This window comes from Ambystoma mexicanum, chromosome 4p, assembly GCF_040938575.1.
Source record: "Ambystoma mexicanum isolate Mex_15411 chromosome 4p, UKY_AmexF1_1, whole genome shotgun sequence".
In the NCBI taxonomy this organism is placed as follows: Eukaryota; Metazoa; Chordata; class Amphibia; order Caudata; family Ambystomatidae; genus Ambystoma; species Ambystoma mexicanum.
In genome coordinates, this window is record NC_090927.1 from 1,237,860,403 (window position 1) to 1,237,880,673 (window position 20,271).

At 47.1% G+C, this 20,271-nt stretch overlaps 1 protein-coding gene across 1 annotated transcript in view; it reads left to right on the forward strand.

Annotated features, from left to right (window-relative positions):
• PSMB1 (proteasome 20S subunit beta 1) overlaps nucleotides 1–20,271 on the forward strand; it is a 163,150-nt gene that overhangs the window by 40,485 nt on the left and 102,394 nt on the right. Inside the window, exon 2 of the mRNA XM_069606903.1 lies at nucleotides 14,270–14,377. Coding sequence (XP_069463004.1) covers nucleotides 14,270–14,377 — 108 coding nt within the window. The remainder of the gene's footprint in view (nucleotides 1–14,269; nucleotides 14,378–20,271) is intronic.

Genomic DNA, 20,271 nt, shown 5'->3' on the forward strand with positions numbered 1-20,271 from the left:
AGGACTCCATAGAACAGACTAGTATGTAGGGCCGACAAGTATATAGAGCAGACGAGTGCATATGAAAAAGGGGTCCGTAGAAGGAGATGAGTGCGTGGAGGGGGCGAGTGAGCAAAACAGGTGAAGGCAAAGTGCGTGTAAGGGCATAAAGAGGACGAATTCCTGGAGCGAACAGATGCCTAGAGCGAACGAGTGACTAGAGTGGAACGGACGTGTTCGATAGTGCGGACAAGTTGCGTTAAGCGGAGGAGTACGTAGAGAAGCCGAATGCATAGAGCGGATGAAACGAGTGAAGTGGAGCGCATGTGGCAGACAAGAATGCATGCGTGGGGCGGACTGGAGCATGCGGGGCGGACTAGAGCGCGCGGTGCGGACGGGAGTGCATGAGTGCGTCGAGCTAACCAGAGTATCTGGAGCAGAATAGGATGCATGGAGTGGATAGGAGCGCATGGAACGGACTGGAGCGCATAGAATTGCAAGACGTGTATATATGGTTGGAATGCAGAGAACATTTTGAAAAAGCATATAACCCATCATATCACACCACCACGCTTACTCTCTTCTTTACACCACCACTCAACTAAAACACAGAGATACTACGACATCATTCGGTATAACTGTTCTCATACCAACATCCGCCGCATACTACACATTATTCTAAGTAAACACTGCTTGTTATGCACCCCCAGCCAGGCGTTCTCCTAAGGCCTAACGCAGCCACATTCGGTCTGGATAAATCGTGCCAGAACGATCCGCCACACCTACCACTAAGAAGCAGCTACTACACGAATACTGCACCAGCTGCACACATACCCGGTGCTCACATGCACCGTTGACTCTCTCTACTGATCTGAACTTCGGTTCCCAAGGGCGTTCAACCTACCAGCGCCTTCAGACCATACCAATGGTATATAAGGTGCTATATAAATGCAAAATAATTTAACATAACTTAAACCAGGCCCCAAATGGCCTGGGCTCACTTTTTCCCTCCAGTCACCCCACCTCCCTCTTTCTGTCTAAGCACTTGCACGACCTTGAATGCACTAGGCCTAGCAAGATCATTTGTCTTGTCCTCCTTGTCTCCCCTGCCTAGCATGGTTGCGCCTGAAACCCTTGTGCATAGTCCATTATTGATGACCTATCGTCAATCTGAATGTCGCCAGGCCTAGTTTTGTAGTTTATTGTTCTGTATGTCCCTTCCCCTCCTCCCCCTCCTCTTCACGTGACTTGTACTATCTGACAAGTCGTTGGGCCTAGTACGGCAGCTTATTGATTGTCTTCTTCCCTCCTGTCCTGCACTCTCACTAGTATTAATGCATCAGGCCTAGTATGCTAGTTCATTTTGTAAGATCATTCAGGAACCTCAAGGCCTAAGAACAACTACTGCATTCCCTTGTTTTCTTCCTGCATTGAAGTGCTTTGAAGCACTTCACTTGTGTATACGCGCTTTACAAATAGACAATTACAATTGTCTATGCATCTTGACTTGGGTGGTTTATATAATCATGTTCTTGGATCGAACCCACAAAATTCTTTGTGTTGAGAATCCAATGTTTTTTGTTTTCAAATGAATTATTAAATCATTTTCAGATGTATAAATTGTTCTTCATGGTCACGCACACAATACAGCGGCCTGACATATTGGGGAGGCATTTCGGGAGGCATTTCATGAACCAATATCTCTCTGGAACACCATGATCTTGTCGCTCATTATGGTGGGACCAGGATTCATTCACTTTGCCACTCGCATCGTTGAGCGGTTCATGATTCCCCTCACGCTCCCCCTTCCACGCTGTTGTTTTCTCCTTTTTCTGGCTTGAAATTATCTTGACTTGGCTGAGTGCTCCCTTTTGCCAGCACTGCAACTCTCTCCAGATTCCATCTTTACTCATCTTGGGTGCACACATGGTTCGTGTCATCCTTCACTAACCATATGGGATGACTGTACCGGACATGTTTCTTTTGTTCTTGTATGATAGCTCAATTTCTGTGACATTTCCCTCTTCTAATTCGGTTCTCTGCACCTCCCTTCGACTGTCATACCACCACATCTTCATTTGGTCGTTACTTTTCTTGATTTGCCATAAGCCTCTGGGGGCACCAGCGGAGACACTGCTCTTATTCCTTTCACCATATGGATAGCCGATATTGTGGTATGGGCATTTAGTCAGTCTGTGAGCTTCTACTGCTTCCATAGCTGTGTCATACAGGCTCCTGCTCGGAGGCCTAACGCGTTGAATGGCTCCCTTTATGAATCAGGTTGTTCTCTCACCTAACCCCTTCACTTGTGGGTGATATACAGCTTTCTTGCTTTGCTTTATATTCATCTTATCCAGGACCCTAGTTCTCTCTACCGACGTCAGCTGAACCCCATTGTTGGTTATTAACAGTTCAGGCAAGCCATCCCTTTGGAACAGTGACCGTAGTACTTTGATCATGGCCTTTGTGTTGATGTTGGGAACAAATACTGTCTGTCCATTTGGATAGTAGTCCACTAGCACAATGCCATACCTTTGTTGCAGGTTCATGGTTTTTAATAGTCTTGACCTATGCCAGACTCCTTTGAGAATTTCCACGGGCAAAAGAGGATCTTGCCTCACTTTCTGGTGTTTGTTGCTGTTTAAACATTCATGGCATTGTTCCAGCACAGCCTTCACTGTCCATGCTTGGCCACCAATAGGATGCTCTAATGATTCTTTTTGTGTTATTTTCCAAATGGTCTTCATGAGCACGGTGTACTTTGGCTTTCCTCAAAGTTGTATCACCTTATTGTTTCTGAACCGAAGGCCGCTTCACCGAGTAACAGCTAGGGTGCAATGAATGGGAGAGAACTAAATAAAAACCTAGTCTCTTGGCTTGGAAGGCAGTGTCGACCTCTGGAATGAAAGAACCGAAGACAAGCTTGAAGAGGACGGCTGCTGCAGGTCTGAATCGCCAAGTTCACCTCAACAGAGATGCCCTGCAAGGACGACTTCTCCCTTTTTGAGTATGTGGGACCAATCAACTGAACAGTAAGCCACCTGGACACCTATCTCGGAACTATTGCATTTTCCTCAGCGTGCTGCAGGAAACGGTCTAACCAGGGAGAGGGACACCAGCTTGTGTGCGTTACTTACAGCCACCGGAATTGAAGTTTGCCAGTTGCAAGCTTTTTGACCAGTCTCAGTGCAGAAGTCCCCCGACATCCTCCCTCTTGTCCCCACGACTTGAGGCCCAAGAACAGCGAGATCTGCAGGAACAGAAGTCACCAGCTGCATCTTTTTCTTCATTGAAAGGCACTGTGAAACGAGACTGGGAGTACTTACCTCTAGCGGTGAAAGTGCTTGAAACCTTTGCAACTCGCAGGCCTAATCAGCTTGTGAACCAACATATGATTTTCATTTTTTCAAACTACTTCTGAGAAATTGTGCACATACTTTACATTTACTTACCAGAACCGCTTTATCCTATCCAAGACTTTAGCCCATTGACTTTGGCCTAGCCTATTGAATAGAATTGACTCTTCTGGTGAACTCAATATCTACACTGTCTAGAATAATTGTAACCTTTCATGTTCTAATAATCTTTGCCTTTTACTCCTCTTGAAAAGTATTCTGAAATAGTATTGAAGTATATGTGTTATATAATTGCCTCCTTCTTATGAATGATACATTAATAAGTATTTATCAAAGAAACCTTCAGTGCAAGAGTTTGTTTGAACACCTGTGATTGTAGACCTCTGTGTAACCTCATAACTGCTCAGATTCCCCTCTTGAGATAAGCCTGGCTGCTCAGCTTTGCTACCAAAACTGTATAGTACAGGCTTATACCAAAGGCTGGTTTGCTTACACCTGTAGTCCTAGTTGTGTGAGTGGTGCCAGAGGGTACTGCATACAAACTCTGCCTAACAAAGGCCACAAAAACGATGCTTCAACGATTGGGGTTAGAAATTGATCGGGCATCACCTCATAAGGAGCTACCTCTGAGATAACCAGGAGCTAGTTCATAGTGCACCGTAAATCTAAATGTTCCAAGAGATTCAAATGTAAACTTTGTGTCATTTATATTTGAGCTATTGTGCTTTAGATGTCGTAATTCTTTGTATGACACCAGTTGGTCTGGGAAATGAAAAGTAGCTCCTGGCAGCTGTTGCAGGTTACCTATACTAGAAGCAGTAACTAAATGGTCCCAGCAATTTCGAACTCTGCACCATCATCCTTTAACCTCTTTGAAATCTTTCCCTTGGGTGGCCACCCAGACATAAACTGCTTTTTTTTTTTTTTTTACTTTTTTTTTATTTTTTAGAAACTCATTTGAGCTGTCCCCATAGAGAACTGTGGTACAAACTAGAGTGATTATTCATCAATATAAAAGGTCAGGGAGACCCTCTACCAAGAACGAACACGGCCAAATAACCTGTCCTCTGGGTAGGTTCCCACTCGGGAGGGTCTACAACCACGTTTTAGCTCACTGTACCTTTCACAGAGAAGTATCCATTTGCATATCAGTCCGGGACAACCCATCCCTGCGAGGGAACAGCAGCCTGCATGCTTTCCTTGCCCCCTATTGAGCGAAGGGGCCAGTTGAGGGTGGGGGGGGGTCTCTACAACAGCTTCTCTACCATGATGACGTTGCCGGGAGCAGAGGCAATAGCTTCTGCCTCTTACAGGAAACCTTCCTGTAGCTGGTCACAGGTGATGACACCTGGTGGGCCTTGGGGCACGCAGAGTGTCTGCATTTATCGGGTGAGGGGTCTCAGTGGTTCGGGCCAAGTCCATCTTGGCTGTGGTCTCTGGCAGACCGTGCAGCTGGTTTGGAGTGTCTACACATTTGACAAAGGGGATAAGCCTGCATGTAAACTGCCCGATACGAATAAGGCGAGTCTGGCTGTGCCCCATGCAGCTGTAAGTCTGGGCTCACCGCACAGCCAATGAGTAGCCTGGCATGGAACAGTCTGTGTGATGATCCCGGTGCTATGGAGGGGACCGGCGGGGAATGTAGCCCTAATCGGTCTGCTTACTGGAGGTCACTATGTTGTTTCCTCTTGGCCCATGGCTAAGAAGGGAGGTTTCCGGGTGGGGTAGGGTCGGAGGAGGGAGGGGGGGGGGTGGCTTTGGAGAAAGAGGAGGTTTGGACACTGAAAAAGATAAATGGAAAGAGTCCTTGGTCTGGGTATATGCTCTGACTCTATGTTGAGTGGGAACTGGACTGTAGGTGCTCTCTGGTAGAAGATATGTACTTCCTTCAGCAGGCAGAGCCCTGCTGAACTGTGGCGTGCCTGATTAGCATGTGTGCAAGGTTGATTGGCTGGCTACCGGAGAATCTACTTGCAGGCTGCCGATGGACTTGATTACAACTATGTTCAAGTATGGTAGCTGGAGGTGTTTTTAAGGGGTCTTGTATGCATGCTAGTTTGTGGCTGTACTGAGAGGTGTTGGTGTGTCCTGCTACAGCTATGCCTTTAGTTTTCCTCTGCTTGTTGGAATCCTGTCTATGGCTGGAACAGAAGTAGACTCTTCAGCGTGTAGAGGTGGCGTCTGTAGTGGATTCTGATTCCTCTATGCCCCTCACAGCCCAGGTGCAGAAGAGGAGGTGGCATGGGAAGGGTAGTCATGCTTCTGATCAGAGGGTGAATAACATTGTCCTCAAAACTTTGAAGGAGGCACACTGTCGTCGGCACAGGTCCAAGAGTGGCTGTCCCTTCCTACTTCTCATCCTTTAAGGCTTATCCCGTGAGTCAGAGGAGGATAGTGATCCCATGGGCAAATAAAGTGCTGGATTGAAGATTACATGGGGTTGCCTTCTAAGTAGATTCCTGGGTTGTGGAGTGAGCCTAGAGCCTTTAAAAAGTCACCCATGGTTGGGTTGCCGCAGATTCCTGATGTCGAGGACGAGATTCTATCGCAGTGGCATGGCCTGGAGGGGGGTTTCCATGCTCTGGTTTATGTCCAAGCTTTATCCTTTGATGGGGCAGGCAGTCTTTGCCTTAAGTTGTGGACTTTGATCACTTTTTGGCCAGCTTGAGGTCGTTCCACTAAGGCTTTGGAGGAGGTGACTTTGCAGATTCCCGTTGGTAAGGTGGATGCTGTCTTCAAAAAGACCTATTCAGGGACACCTCTTTCTTTGAGAACTAATACCTATGCTTCATATGCTGCCCATACAGTTTTGCAAGGCTTCCAGAGACTGGACTCTGCAATCGTTGTGGGGGCCGATTGTGTGCCAATTTTGGAAGAAATACACCTCAAGGTGCAATTCTTGTCAGACCTCTTTCAATGGGGTGCGGGTGTCTTTTATGACCATGGGGGCTGTTGCTTCCACCTGGACACCTGCATTTATCTGACTGGCAGTACGAGAGTTTACAAAAGGTGACCGCTTTAAAACTGCCTTTTGAGGGTGTCCTGTTGTTCGTCACTGCAGCAGCAGAGGATGGATAAGGTGAAGTACTGCGTCTTCAAGTTCCGTCCTCAGCGAGAAGGCCAGAAGTTGTGACAGTCTGCAGTCTCCTGGAGGAAGTCAACAGTTCCTAAAAGGGGGTACTGGCCGGTAACATTCCCACTATTGGTGGTCCAACTATGCCACCCAGTCGTCCCATGACACCCTTGGCCCCTTTCTGATCCCAAATACCATTTTACTAAGTCGCCGTGGTTTTCATCATCGTTGGGAAGCCATCACGCTTCCCTGGCCACAAAAGCACAACCCCTGACGGAGCAGAGCCACTGTAGGCATTGGACACACCAGGAGCTATAGCCAGGGCAATGGCTGTGGTTGCATTCACAGAAGCGGGTCGGGGCAGGCGTCCCTCACTTCAGAAATCAAGGAGGCCAGTGTGCCCATTTTGGTAGGGTATTCTGGGGGTAGACAACGGGGCCCCTTTGCATCAGGCGGAATGATGGAGGACTTGCCCCTCAAGAGCCCCTCCTCCTTTCCCCTCGGTGTCTAACAACTCTAATAGAAGTTTTTTTTATAACTGCCAGTTCAATAAACTATTAACAGCTGCTCTTACTTCAAAAGTAGGTCTGGCGAGGATTGGGTGCCCATAGTGGTTGACTTAAGGGCCCTAAATGGAGTTGGGCGGAGAAAGGAACTGATCACTGATAATGTAGATAGGATGGTCTCACTCCGGGTACTGGAGTACTTGTCTTCGATTGTGTCTTCGGTCTCCATCCCAAGAGGGTCAGGGGTGCAATACAGGAATGGCCAGAGAGTTATTGGTGATGGTAACAGGCAAATTGAAGATGCTGCTGGCTTTTCCCACTTAGCAGCAACACATTCGCCCTCATGGATAAATGCACAATCCCCTCGATTTCTTCTAAACAGAAGAGTCTTATGATTAGGGTTGGGCTTAACCACCAGATGGTCTTGCGGCACAAACGGAAGAGTGTGTTTGTTGCAGAGAAGGGGTGGCGGGTGAAAAACAAAGGGCAACTCGGGAATGAGGTTAAGTTATTGGTGGCACCGGCTATCATCGCCATGAGGGAGCATATGGACAAACGGCCAAACAACCAGAGGGAATGCGGACAGATAGTCACAGATGGCCGTCAGACGGCAGCAGACCATCAGGGCAGATCCAGACTGAGCTTCGGTATGCTCCATCCCTTCCCCTGGTCACACTCCTCACCTCCTCCGGTGCCTCTGTGCTAAAGACCTCTTGCCTAGATGAAAGTAATGGGTTGGTGGTGGCCCCCTTCAGTCGCTGGGTCATAGGGTCACTGCAGGGGTAAACTCTCACGGTGTCCCTAGACCCCTAGCGGGCCTTAGATGCTGTCATGTGAGGGGGCGTGGCTTAAAGCTCCAGCGCTACAGGTATTGCAACCCTCCTGGGACAAGATTACAGCCTCAGCGGGCAAATTGCTTCTGCGAGCCACCTCCAGAACAGTTTCTGCAGGGTGCTGTTAGTAGCAATCACGCGCAACCCTAGGGCGCCGAACACCTGCTCGCTTTGGCCCTGGAGGGGAAAACACTCGTTTTTAAATGCTTGGAGGTGTGGCCAGAAGCCCCAACGGCAACAGTGGCCCTCCAGGGAAAGCAGAAGGCACCAGCGTCACTGAAGACCCCCAACCTTTGTCCCCACAGGCTATTTTCCTAACTTGATGACTGGTTGGTGAAGGCTCCTTTGAGTGCTCTCTTGTAAAAGGGGTGCAGGTCATGTGTTCCTGTCTGACTGGCGGGGCTTCTTGATCAAGCAAAATCTAATCTCGGGATTTGATGTTTATTGGGGCACAATTTCATATGGACCGGTGGATGGCCCTGCTCCCGTTAGATCGTGCAACTCGCCTGTAGGTGCTGCTGCTGGATGATTGCAGGATGCAAGTGATCTCGGATGCAGGACTCTGGGTCACATGGCATCCTATGTGTTTGTGATACCATGGGCCAGTTGCTCTGGTGGCTTATCTTCCTCGGCATTGGTGGCGACTTCGCAGGAGTTTGAAGCACTGCTGCCACTGTTATAGGGCCTGACTAGCAGTTGTATCTGTTTTTTGGAGTTGGGCACACTAATGAGAGGGTTTTTCTCTGGTGTGGTCAATGCCAATCATGCTTTCCACAGACGCAAGTGAAGCGGGTGGGGAGCAACTTTGGGGCATTTGCCTTACCAGGAGTTGTGGATTCAGACAGAGAATTCCTGCTCCAACTGGAAGGAGCTGGCTGCAATTGCCAGAACCCTGGTAGTCCTTTCCAGCATAATGTATGACTGGTCTGTGTCGGTGCAGATGGCCAATACACCGGCAATTACATATGTAAGCTGACAGGGGGCCTCTTAGCCTCCTTCTGTGAGGGACCTGGCCAGAGGATTGGGGATGTGGGCAGAGACACAATGTTACTGAGAACCGTCTGATTGGTGTCGCTGCCCCTCCTGCCACTCCTTCAGAGGATGTCACTGTACCCATCTGTGCTTCAGAGGATTGGATCACGATTGGGAGTTCCGAGCCTGGACCCATTTGCTTCTGCAGGGAATCCACAGCTCCTGTTTTTCTTCAGGAGTCCAAGCAAGAGCCTGGGGAATGGCTGGGGGGAGCCTGCTACATGCATTTCCTCCCATCCCTTTGATTCCGAGGGTGTCGGGCAGGCTTCAGGATTGCCTAGTGGGACTGATCCCAGTGGTTCCCTATTTGCTCCATCGATTTTGGTCTCTTCTATTGATGATTCTGGCGGTGGCTCAGGTGTCCCCTTGAGTTCATTTAGTGGCGTGCTGCGATTGTCTGGCGAGATTGCTGGTATTGAAATTGAGAGGATGGGCTAGCAAGAGCTAAGATTTACCCTCTGCGGGTGGCAAACTCACTGCAGACTTGTGGACGGCCGGTAATGCAATGGGCATTGGAACCAATTTTTCTCCTGGTGTGTTCAGAATGGGGTTCAGGCCATGCCCTGTTGCATAGTGGCTATACTGCAATTCCTATCTGCTGGATTTGAGAATGGCCTTGCTGCGTCTACCTTGAGCGTGCAATGTCAGCAGTAAAGGTGCTTTGTGAACGTTGCACAGTGATTTTTCTGGTGGGGCACATGTTTAAGAGCTTTGCCCTTTCCTCCCCCTTACAATCGTCCGCTGGTGTTGAGGTTTCTTCAGAATTTCCGTTTTGAGCCGATGGATGACCGTGATTTAAGACTATTGACTCGTAAGACTGTTTTTCTAGCTGCATTTCCATCTGCCCGCAGATTAGGGAGCTTGATGCTCTGTTGTGTAAAAGGGAGTTCCTCCCCTAGGCGTTGGTGCTGGTCTGTGATCCTTAGTTTGTACTGGAAGTGATGTCGAAATTCCACAGGTCTCAAGACATTGTGCTTTTGGCGTTTCATCCTCGCAGGCAGACGAGAGATGGCATTCCTTGGATGTCCGCAGGGAAGTGCTCGCTAGTTGTGAGAAAGTGTGCCATTTGTTACTTATGGGGCAGGAAGGAAAGCCTTGGTGGTTTCCATTAGCCATTGTATTCGGAAACCAATTTTCATAGCCTCTGAGACAGACCACTGCGTCTATGGATCTAGGTTGCCACTGCGTCTATGGATCTAGGTTGCCACTGCGTCTATGGATCTAGGTTGCCACTGCGTCTATGGTTCTAGGCTCAGCCTCGTAGACGTCCACCACCTCCCCTATGTGCTCTGTGGTCACTTCTTTAACTCAGTTGCTTAAATAGTGATTGGGCAATCTCTCTAACCTTAATCTCCACTTCTCGAATTCTCTCAGTAACACCCATTATTCATAGGTCCCAACGTCTTTACCAATTCACCATATCATCCACCTTGAAGACCAAGATCTCCTTCTTCCACTCAATGCCCCTCATCTTTGCTTCCTAATTAGTCTCCATAAGATTAGCCAAAAAGCTGCTCCTGTTCTATCGCATCCATTTCTCTTGCACCTTGCTCACTTGCGATTTCACTTCTCCCAGTGGGGCTTGGATGCTGCTTCTTAATGACTTCGCTTTGAAAACCTTCAATTCGATCTTTGTGACCACATTATCCATGATTGGGATAGGAGTGTAACCTTGATCCAGTGTGCCACCCATTTCATATACTTGAAGGCCTCTCCTAAAATGTTTAAGAACTAGTACAGCCATTCTTTTTATGTTCCCCTAGGTGGTTGCCATAATAACTATACCTTCAATCGACTTTGCCCACGTTCCCCACTTTACTTGTGGTGTTGCTTCTTCTCTTTCTTTCCAGGGGCTCCTCTCGGCCCTGAGTAGGCCTCACCGAGGACAAATGCTGTTTTTCTGCATGTCTTCCCAGTGGAATCTCCACTTACAACCCAGACCTCCCATTCCGCACATGCCACTGTCTGCTCACAGGCATTTTTAGGAATGAGTGCTTCCTCTATTCAGTCACTCCATCTCTGAGTGGCCCAGTGTAATCCGTGTACCCATCTTTTTCGTCTTCTACCATTTGCCTTCAATGGCGATTCTCCAGTTTGCACAATGGCTAGCCTCCTGCCATCGCTGTTGTTGTCACACCACCACTTCATCATCATAAGCTAGCTTCAGCAGGTCTGTCACCCTGTTGCTGATGTCGGCACGCTTTCTTCTTTCTCTCTGATACTTCTTGCCTACTAGATTCCACCAGTAATTTGCAGCTCTGCAGACCACTGTCTTTGCTCTAGGTCCAAGGGGTTCAACTACCTGCTGTAGAGATCAATGCGTCCTTGCGTCCTCGTATGCAGGAGATTCACAGTTAGGTAAGGGGGACCAAGATGATCAGGTTGCCACACTGCTGTTGCTCCCTAGTGGTCTCAGTCATGTCCATTTACTTTTAACTAAAGATGCTTGAAAATTTATTTAATCTGCTCCAGATAAAGCCCTACTACAAAGGAGTAGAATAAATTCCTTCAGACCTTCCATGGTTTGAATGGATTGCATGCCAAACTTACTTTTCTTTACGTGTTGCTTATCTGGATATTTCTTCTGATCGACCACATCCAGAGCTTGCCAGGCTCTAACTCTGTAATCAGCTACTCCACATTGAGCTCAGCTCGGAAAGTGTTCCCATATTTCACCTCTGCCAAAACCCCCTGTCCCAAAGACATTTCACGTATTGGGTTAGGCTCTTTCTGAACATATTTACATTACATTCCCCATCATATATTTTATCATAGTCTCCCAAAAGGATGCCATTTCTCATTTGGTTCCTTACCTGTCATTTTTGAAAATGTCAGATTACTTATTAGAAGAGAGCTCGGTCACTTTCCTAGCAAAACTGCATTTCCGTTTTATAGCAAACAAATAGCTCTTGAAACTCGCGCTCTCTGTCTGATTACTGTAGTTTGTTTGTGCCCACTTGACAATATGGAATGTTCTAGCCAGTGGCCACATAATGGCAAACGTTTTGTCTTCAACTTTAAATCCATGGTTCCCTTCCTTGGCTGTGGACCATGCCCTTTCGTTGCCACCAGAGTGTGGAAATGTCAGTGTCCAAGATGTAGAGTAAAATTATCTAGTTGTGGTAGAAGGAATTTAAAAACGCCCCTCCGATGTCTCCAATACGTTTGTGTGGGGATGGTCTTGAGTGGAGTGACCACTGACGAACTGGACTGCTACAGGGATATCCTGCTATTGGTCGGTCTACAGGGGCAGTGAAGTGAGTTCTATTGGTAGGGTGTGGTGGATTAGTGTTGTAGCATTTTTTCAATCTCTGGCCTGTCTGGGATTTGTAGTTTGTAAGGTGATATGAGCGTTTGGAAGTTTATGATGTCAGGAACAATTTCTGTTAGGCTGGCATAGCTTAATGGCCTAATGTTGTGGGGAAGATGAGTTGTACAGTTATGGCTGGAGAGTGTAGGCGCAGGGTATCTGTCTTGGACCAAAAGACCTTCCGCAAGCGTTGGTCTCTGGTCCTGCATGAGTGCATGTGTTATTTTTAGATCCGTATTTGTTCAATCGATCTTTTCCTTGCTTTTGGCGAGCACCGTTTGGCCCAACAGGTAGGGTTTTGGTGAGTTGTGTAGACCTTCCTTCACATGTGCAGGCTGGCATGTTGACATAACAAGATCGCCGAGTTGTTAGACCTGACCATTCGCGTTACTGAAGTGGTAACCTTCGTTGTGTGAAATTATAGCACATCAGAGCAAACCTCTTAAAGATACCCAGGGAAGTGGGCAGTACTGCATTTTCTTGCTCTTCTATAAGCACTGCTCCTACTCGCCACTCACCGCCCCCCTCTAATTTACACACATTCCACTCCTCCCTCCCCATTCGTAAACTTTCCATCCTTTTCAATGCAGCAATCGGCACACACATTCACCTGTGTTGATGCACAGGCCCTTAATCTGTCTGATTTTGATATGTGGTTTTGGATAGTTATCCTTATCATGAAGGGAATGTGAGCTGCAGAAAGTCTATAATTTTGTTGTAGTGTCTTGTGCTGTCCCCTTTTAAAACCGTGTATATTCACGCTTTTGATATTTACTGGCATTGAGAGTGAACGTTGATCCACAGTAAAGCATGATGCGTTATCCCTTCATGAGAGCCTGACAACCAGTTGCAATCAATTCTCCAGTGGCATTTGCTGCCTTTTCAGTTGCCGGGTGGAACCTAGGTGACTTTGGCATTAGATATCTTGTAATTCTCAGGTCAGTGCTTCATAGAGACAAACTGAATTTAAGACCCCAGTCCTGTTTCAAATCTTGCCATGGTCTTGCTGATTAAGGTGCTGTGTCCTATTTGAATATATTAGTTGCTGTATACACTGTGCTGCTCCTCATTCTATACAACCCCCCCTTTTTCTGTGGCATGTGATCACCAAAAAGCCTCAAGTGGGTCTTAACCTTTTCTACAACAGAGCCATGAGTCCAACTGTGTTCTCTTTTAGAGCTGATGTATTGGCCGATTCCACCAGTGTCAAATGCCTAACTTATTTGTTTCCTCTAATGGGTTTGGTACAAGACCTTAGCCACTCTTTTCACTTTCGTGGTGATAACAGATCTAGCTGCGTATAAGTGGCTCTCCAGATTGTTTTCCGTATGGTGTGGAAACCCGAGTCTGTTGGAGAAATGGAAAGATGGCAGTAGGCTTAAACCGAATGGCATTAAAATAAAGATTTTGCTTCTGTTTTGATAAATTAGCTTGTAACTCCATGAGTAAGCTTTCATATGACGTATGAGCCCCCCCCATCACTAAGACGCTAGGAGTTATCCTGGACTGTGGCTTTAACATGTCCCACACTCACGAAAGCAGTAGTCGTTCTTTTCTTTAACTTCACTCGCACCTTAGAAAGCCAGGCTTGTTTACGCAAATGCCCTGTACACTGGCATTGTGAAAAACCAGTCCGACAGTCTTAAAGAGGGAACATATATACAACAATGGTAGACTGACTGCTAATCTGACAATAGACACCACCCCCTTGGCAAGAAGTCCTCTTGCCTCCTGTCATGACACTGAATCAAATAAAAATTCCTCTGCTTAACATGCACCTATTTTTAAAGATTCCCCCTCCCCTATTTTCATTACAGAATTCTCCCCTGCACCTCCCAAACTTCAGGTTCTTGGCCCTCGTAGATTGTTTAGTTGTCCTTTCACTAACTTCGGAACCAGTTCCTGCTCCCCACTAGGACCTTTTTGCTTTCATCCTCTCCTTCGAAACTGCCCTACAACCTCAATGTTTGCACCACTCTCTGTATAGCAAGATGTTCTTTGACCTAGCTCAATTTGAATTGGAGTTCTGCTTCGAGATCAACTTTGTGTCCAACGTAAAACCTAGAATTGTCAGTTTAATTGATAATTACTTTCATTGAGAAGCATGTTCAATTTGTGTGGTTATCACTTTCTAGTTTATATATCGTAGTAAATCTTCTTTCCCTTTTCCTCAATTTAAGCACTGTGTTGGCATTGGCTGGAGAAGACTTTGCACTGGTTGCTTCTGATACACGATTGAGCGAAGGTTATTCGATTCACAGCCGGGACACTCCAAAATGCTACAAACTGTAAGTAATCTATTTTTGTTTAAGCAAAAACGAGTTTTATTTATTGCTTGCATTTGTTACATGCCCAAACCTGGCGGTATCACAGCGTAGGTTATACAGGATTTACTTATCGGGATACAGAGGAATCTACAATACACGTAGGATTAGTTGCATCATTTTGTTGTCATACAGGCAACACAGTTCGGGCGAAATAATAGTTCCAGACACGGCCTAAACATTTCAGGTTGTGGTCATATTGGTTAGAATTGGTTGACTAGCCAAGCTTTGATAAGGCTCTTGAAACGATGGTTGGAGAGCTCATTTCTGATGTGCAATGGGAGGGAGTTCTAGATCTTCGTTGCCACGGCTGGGAAGCTGGCACCCCCGCCCTGGAGCTCTTGAATCTTGGGATGAAGAGGTGTGCGCTAGAGCCTGATCTAAGGGGTATAGTTGACCTTTTTTTTGGGTAACACTGTTATTGAGGTAAGTGGGGGCATCATTGGGAATACATTTGTGAGTGATTAGGGACTTGAATAATATGCTCGTTTTTATGGGTGACCAGTGTGCGCCTCTCCTAATGTGAAGATATGGTCACTTCTTTTTAATCCAAAGGCTGCCCGTGAGGCTTTGTTTTGCAGCAATTGCAGTTTATCCAGATTAGTCTTGTGGTTCCTAACAGGAGGATGTTGCAATAATCCAGCTTGGATAGTATTAGGGCGTGCGCTAGTGTGAGGCAATTGTGTGGGGTGAGAAGTTGGGGGCTAAGAGCAATGAGTTTGGCTGTGTAGGCGGTAGAGGAAGAGTGCACTAATGTGTTTAGTCATGGTAAGGTTAGAATCAAGCTAGACGCCTAATGTTGTGAACTGTTTAAGTACTGGTATCAGTGTTCCATCGATAGTAATGGCATGGTAGTCGGGGTGCAAAGTTTTCAATCACGTGGCGGTACCTACAATGAGGATCTCAGTTTTTTCATCATTGAGGCACAGACTATTAGTAGCCATTCAGTTTTGAATGATGGCATATATCTTGTTAATGGCAGCGGGATCTTGTTCATGGTCATCCCTGGTGGGGATTAGGATCTGAGTATCACCAGCAAAATTGGTGTAGATAACCCCCATGGAATCCAGTGCCGCAAAAAGGCAGGATCCTTGCGAGACTCCAAGGGGTACTGGGATGGGGTCAGCAGCCTCATCGCCAATGGATACTCTTGAAGTGCGGTCAGATAGGAATGACTTTACCCACGCGGTGGCTTCTGAAGAGATGACATTTTTTTGACAGCGCATTACATACCTTACCATGGTCCATCAAATCAAATGGAGCCGACAGATCGAGTAAGAGGAGGATGCACAGTTTCCCAGAGTCTCTTATGGTGTCCATCTGGATTTTGAGGTCTAGTAAGGCCGTTTCTGTACTGTGCTTGGGCCGGAATCCTGATTGTCTCCTAACAAAAAGTTGCTTTCTAGATACTCTTGGACTTGCGTGTAGGCAATTTTGTCAACTAATTTTAGCAGGAATGGAATCTTGGTCTTAGCAGGAATGAAATCGTAGTTCTGGGTCGGTAATTGGTAGGTATAGCAGGGTCCAAGGAGGGTTTCTTCACGAGTGGGGTTACCTAGGCAGCTTTGATACTTGCGGGTAACAAGTTGGACGTGAAGGAGGAATTTATGAAGTTGGTAATTATGGGAACTAAAGTGGGGGCACAGAGTTTGACTAGGTGAGCGAGGAAGCGGTCTCCTTTGCAATTGGATGGTTTCAGCATAGAGATGTTTACAACTTGGTCTTGGGCTACAATGATGAAGTTGAATGGGGTGCTGTTTTGCCGGGGCCAGCAATGTTTGCAAGGGAGGGCATACTTTTACTGGCCGGTAGTTTTCTTTTAGCTAGTATTTTCTCATGTAATTTGAGGATTTTGGAGGTTAGTGCATTCTGGATAGGGGTGCACCAGGCTTTGCTTGAGTTAATGCGGATGGTAGAAGGGATGGGGCCTTCCAACTCTGAGTATAGCAAATAATTCTTTGCTGTTAGAGGAGGCGTTGTTTATGTGCGTATTTGGGGAATTCGCTTTGTGAGCTATGACTGCTGATTTGTAGCTTTTATTGGCTACCAAGAGTGCATTGGTAGTGGCCTTGGTCGGGCTCTTTTTATGTAAATGCTCTAACGCTCTTTTAGTGAGACGAACAACAGTGAGCTCTTCATTGAACGAAAAGTTACTTTGTTTGGTATTGCAGGGCATTTTAGAGGAGAGTGGGGCTACTGCATCAATGGTTGATTTCAGACAGTTGTGGTAGATCAAGGAGATACTATCGTGGTTGGTGTTGGATATTGTGTGGGCCTCAAGGGAATTGGACAAAACAGGGATGAGATTTTCTGATTTGGTTTGCGGGTATTTCTTATAGTAATGGGGCATGGTGAGGGTTGAGGTACACCCTGAGTATTCAGTGTCAAAATATTGAAGCTTATTAAGTAGTGATCTGACCAAATGATTTTGGAAATAGATTCTATAGTTACATTCATATTTAATGTTGGGATCCAATCCAGGATTCTACCTGTGGAATAGGTGCGTGAGTTAACAATTTGGGTAAACTGCATTTCTTGTAAGGCCTTGTAAAATGCAGTAGCTGTCTGGTCCAGTTGGTCATTGAATCCAGGGTTAATGCCACCTATAGTTCTAACCAAGGGGGCACTAGAGGTACAATGTAGAGTGAAGCCCTAACAGGCCAATGTTTTAACACAAAAAGGAGGGCAACACACAACTGTATGTAGTTACAAAAAGGACAATGCGGAAATCCCTCAAAAGAAGTGACAGGCGCATGTACAGTGACCAGTGAGATACTGGGTCAATAAGGGAGACAGACAGAAAGATAGATGGAAAAAACCCTTTCTGTCCCTCTCTAAACCCAATCGTAGGAAAAAAACTTTCCTTAGAAGACGCTGGTACAGAGCTTACAAAAACGGGGACAGGAAAAGAAGGCGAAGAGAAGACCGTTTTTAAAAACCATAACAATATAGAAATTGTTAAACTCCTGTATATCCCAGGTCACTGTGAGCCTCATAAGAGGACTAAGGGCAAGCAATGCGGGTGTTAAAACAGAGTTTACACCTAGGACTGGAAACAAGGGGCCAGATAGTCTACTCTGGGTCAACAGTACTTTAATATCCCATAGACTATTCGGGCCATCCCAGGGTAGCTCAGGATTAAGAAATAGTAAGGAAACTCAAGGCACTGCTGCAGATTGTAACTGATATGCTGCAGACGGTACTCCTTAGTATAGGTGAGCTTGCTTTTTTAAGATGAAGACAAACATTGCCCGTCCTAGAAAGGTACTAGATAGTAGGATGTAGCGTGGGACAGACATAAAACACATATAACAGGTTGTTCATGGTACAGGTAGAGCAAGTTTGTAGCCTCCACCACGTAATATCCGCTGTCTACCGGTTTCAGTGGTATATATTTGGGTGGCACCACTTTCATCAGGACAGTCTTCTAAAAGCGAAAAAGCACAAGGTGATGCTCAGTCACCATTGTTTGCCACAGGGTACATAATTTACCCTGCTTCTTTGCGCCAATGCAGTGAAGGTCAAGAAGAGAACCTTCCGGCTGCAGTGGGTGTGTTCGGCAGTCACAACTGGCAGAGTCTTAATGATAGATTTGTGACGTGGTATTGAAAATACTGTCACAAACAGCTTGTTGCTTGCACGGACGCAGCCGCGTCAGAAAGATAAGGAAGTTGATGGTAGTTTTGGGGTTGGCTATGAGTTTGAGTAGGAGGAGTTTTTAGCCAGCTATTGGGTCTAGTGTGCAGGATCTGAACTGCAGTATGGCTTTGGCTATAATAGCTACCCCTCCTCCTGTGGTATCTTGGCGGTCGGCCCTAAGGATGGTGTAGTCGGGAAGGATGGCAACGTTTAGTAGGGGGCCAGAGGCTTGATGTAGCCAAGTTTCTGCGACGACTATAAAGTCTAGCTGTTGGTTCAGGAGGAAGTCATTTATGTCTAGGTCATTCAGCATGGGCCTTTAAGGTTGGTGTTGGGCTCTAGAGGGGGGGCAAGGGCTTTAGATGGGGCAAGGGCAGATCTGTAGGGGTGGCGGCAGGGGAGCTGTAGAGGGTCTGCACCTTGGGGTCAAGTGGGATCCTGGTCGCACTGTCGTGTGGAGGTGACGGGGATCTGCACCTTAGGCTCGGTGGCGTTCTGGTCGCCGTGGGGGGTGGGGGGTCAGGGGTTGTAGGCCCTTGAGCGGTGGGCGGGGGAAGCTGCAGGTAGTTTCGTGCGGATAATCTCAAGAGCCTATTGGCCCCATGATGGGGTGGGTGGTGGAGAGAACAGATCTTGGAATTTTTGAGCTAAGCCGTTTCAGTCGTGATGTTCCTAGGCATTGGGCACTAGATCCTGGTGAGCTAGTGGGTCTGGTGGAAGGGGTGTTTCTAAGGGGATTCATTAGGTTTTTGGGTCCTATTGCTCCTGTAGGCCGGGAGATAATTGGTAAGGTATGGCAGGGCCAAGTTGCTTTGTGGGAAGGGGGATGCTTTCGGTAGGAAGGGTGTTTGGCAGGGGAGAGGGTGGTGACTGGGACACCCAAGTCGAGCAGGGACATTGCCAAGCTGAATGAAGGTGCCTGCCATGTAGGGCAGTGGTCTAGCCAAGTTATGGTCTGTGATGAGGCTATCGGCGGTCGCCTGCATAATAATCATGCTATTGGGCAAAAGTTGGGTTCAAGCAGTAGACCAAAATACAGTGTGAATTAGATTAACAATGGCTAGTTGCATACAGCATGTTTTGGGTTATAACAGCAGTCACTGTATAATATGCCCTGGAAAGGCACCAGCGATCAAAAAAGATGGACCAGGGTTTGAGAGCTAGCACCAGGCAAAATGTGGTATGCTCAGGATTGACACTAACACATAGGGTGCAGTAAGCTTTGAATTCTAGCACCAAAAACAAAATGCAGTGTGCTTGATGTTAGCACTAGCGAGCAAAATGCAGCATGGTTAGCGTTTTAGCTGCATCCATTGAGCCGTATGCAGTGGATTAACGCTGGCGATTGAAGTGTGGCATGATTGGCATTTACACAGCAACCTACAGACAGTGTGATCTGGTTTAACAGTGGGGATCAGGATGCAGCACTCTGGCAAAAACCGAAGTACAGTAGATGGTTTATATCTAATGGAGAGTGCAATGTTGCATGAATAGCAGATTTGCGGTACCCCAAATACATAGTGCTCTGGATTTAAAACTAGTGAGCAGGATACATCAAGGTTGACAGTCTGGCAACAATCTGCAATCGGCCACCATATGCAACGGGTCAACAAAGGCTAACCACGTACATTGTGATTTGCATTATAACAGCGGGAATGATAATACATACAGGATAAGTACAATAGAGCAATATATAGCATGGCTGGAGAACTGGCTGTAAGACGGGTTCAGCAAAAGTCTGCATCTTGAAATGCGATGTAAAGGTGGAACAGGGGTGTGCTGACATAAGGGAAGGTGGCTGGTAGAGTCTTCAGTGAAGGCAGCGGGAAGGAAAACACTGTCGAGGTGTACAGAGCAGGGGAGGGTTCAGGTGGGAGCGCATTGAACGGTTTCCAGTCTGGGCATAATTAGGGAGCTCTGTTTCGTTAAGATGGTGTAGGCTGGGTAACGCTGCTGTCGAGCGGGATTGTGTTGGGACACAAGTCTTGGGTAGGAGAGGTCGGTACGGGCGTCCAAGCTAGGCTCAGAGGGACACGCCTCAGGCTGAATGTACTGGCTTACCGGTAGGGCTCTGTATATGCTGTGGGCTGGATAAGTTAGGGCAGGTTGTCACAGGATACTACTCCAGGCGGAGATGGGCTCAGGCGCGGGCCTTGAGCGCGGGCCTTGAGCGCGGGCCTTGAGCGCGGGCCTTGAGCGCGGGCCTTGAGCGCGGGCCT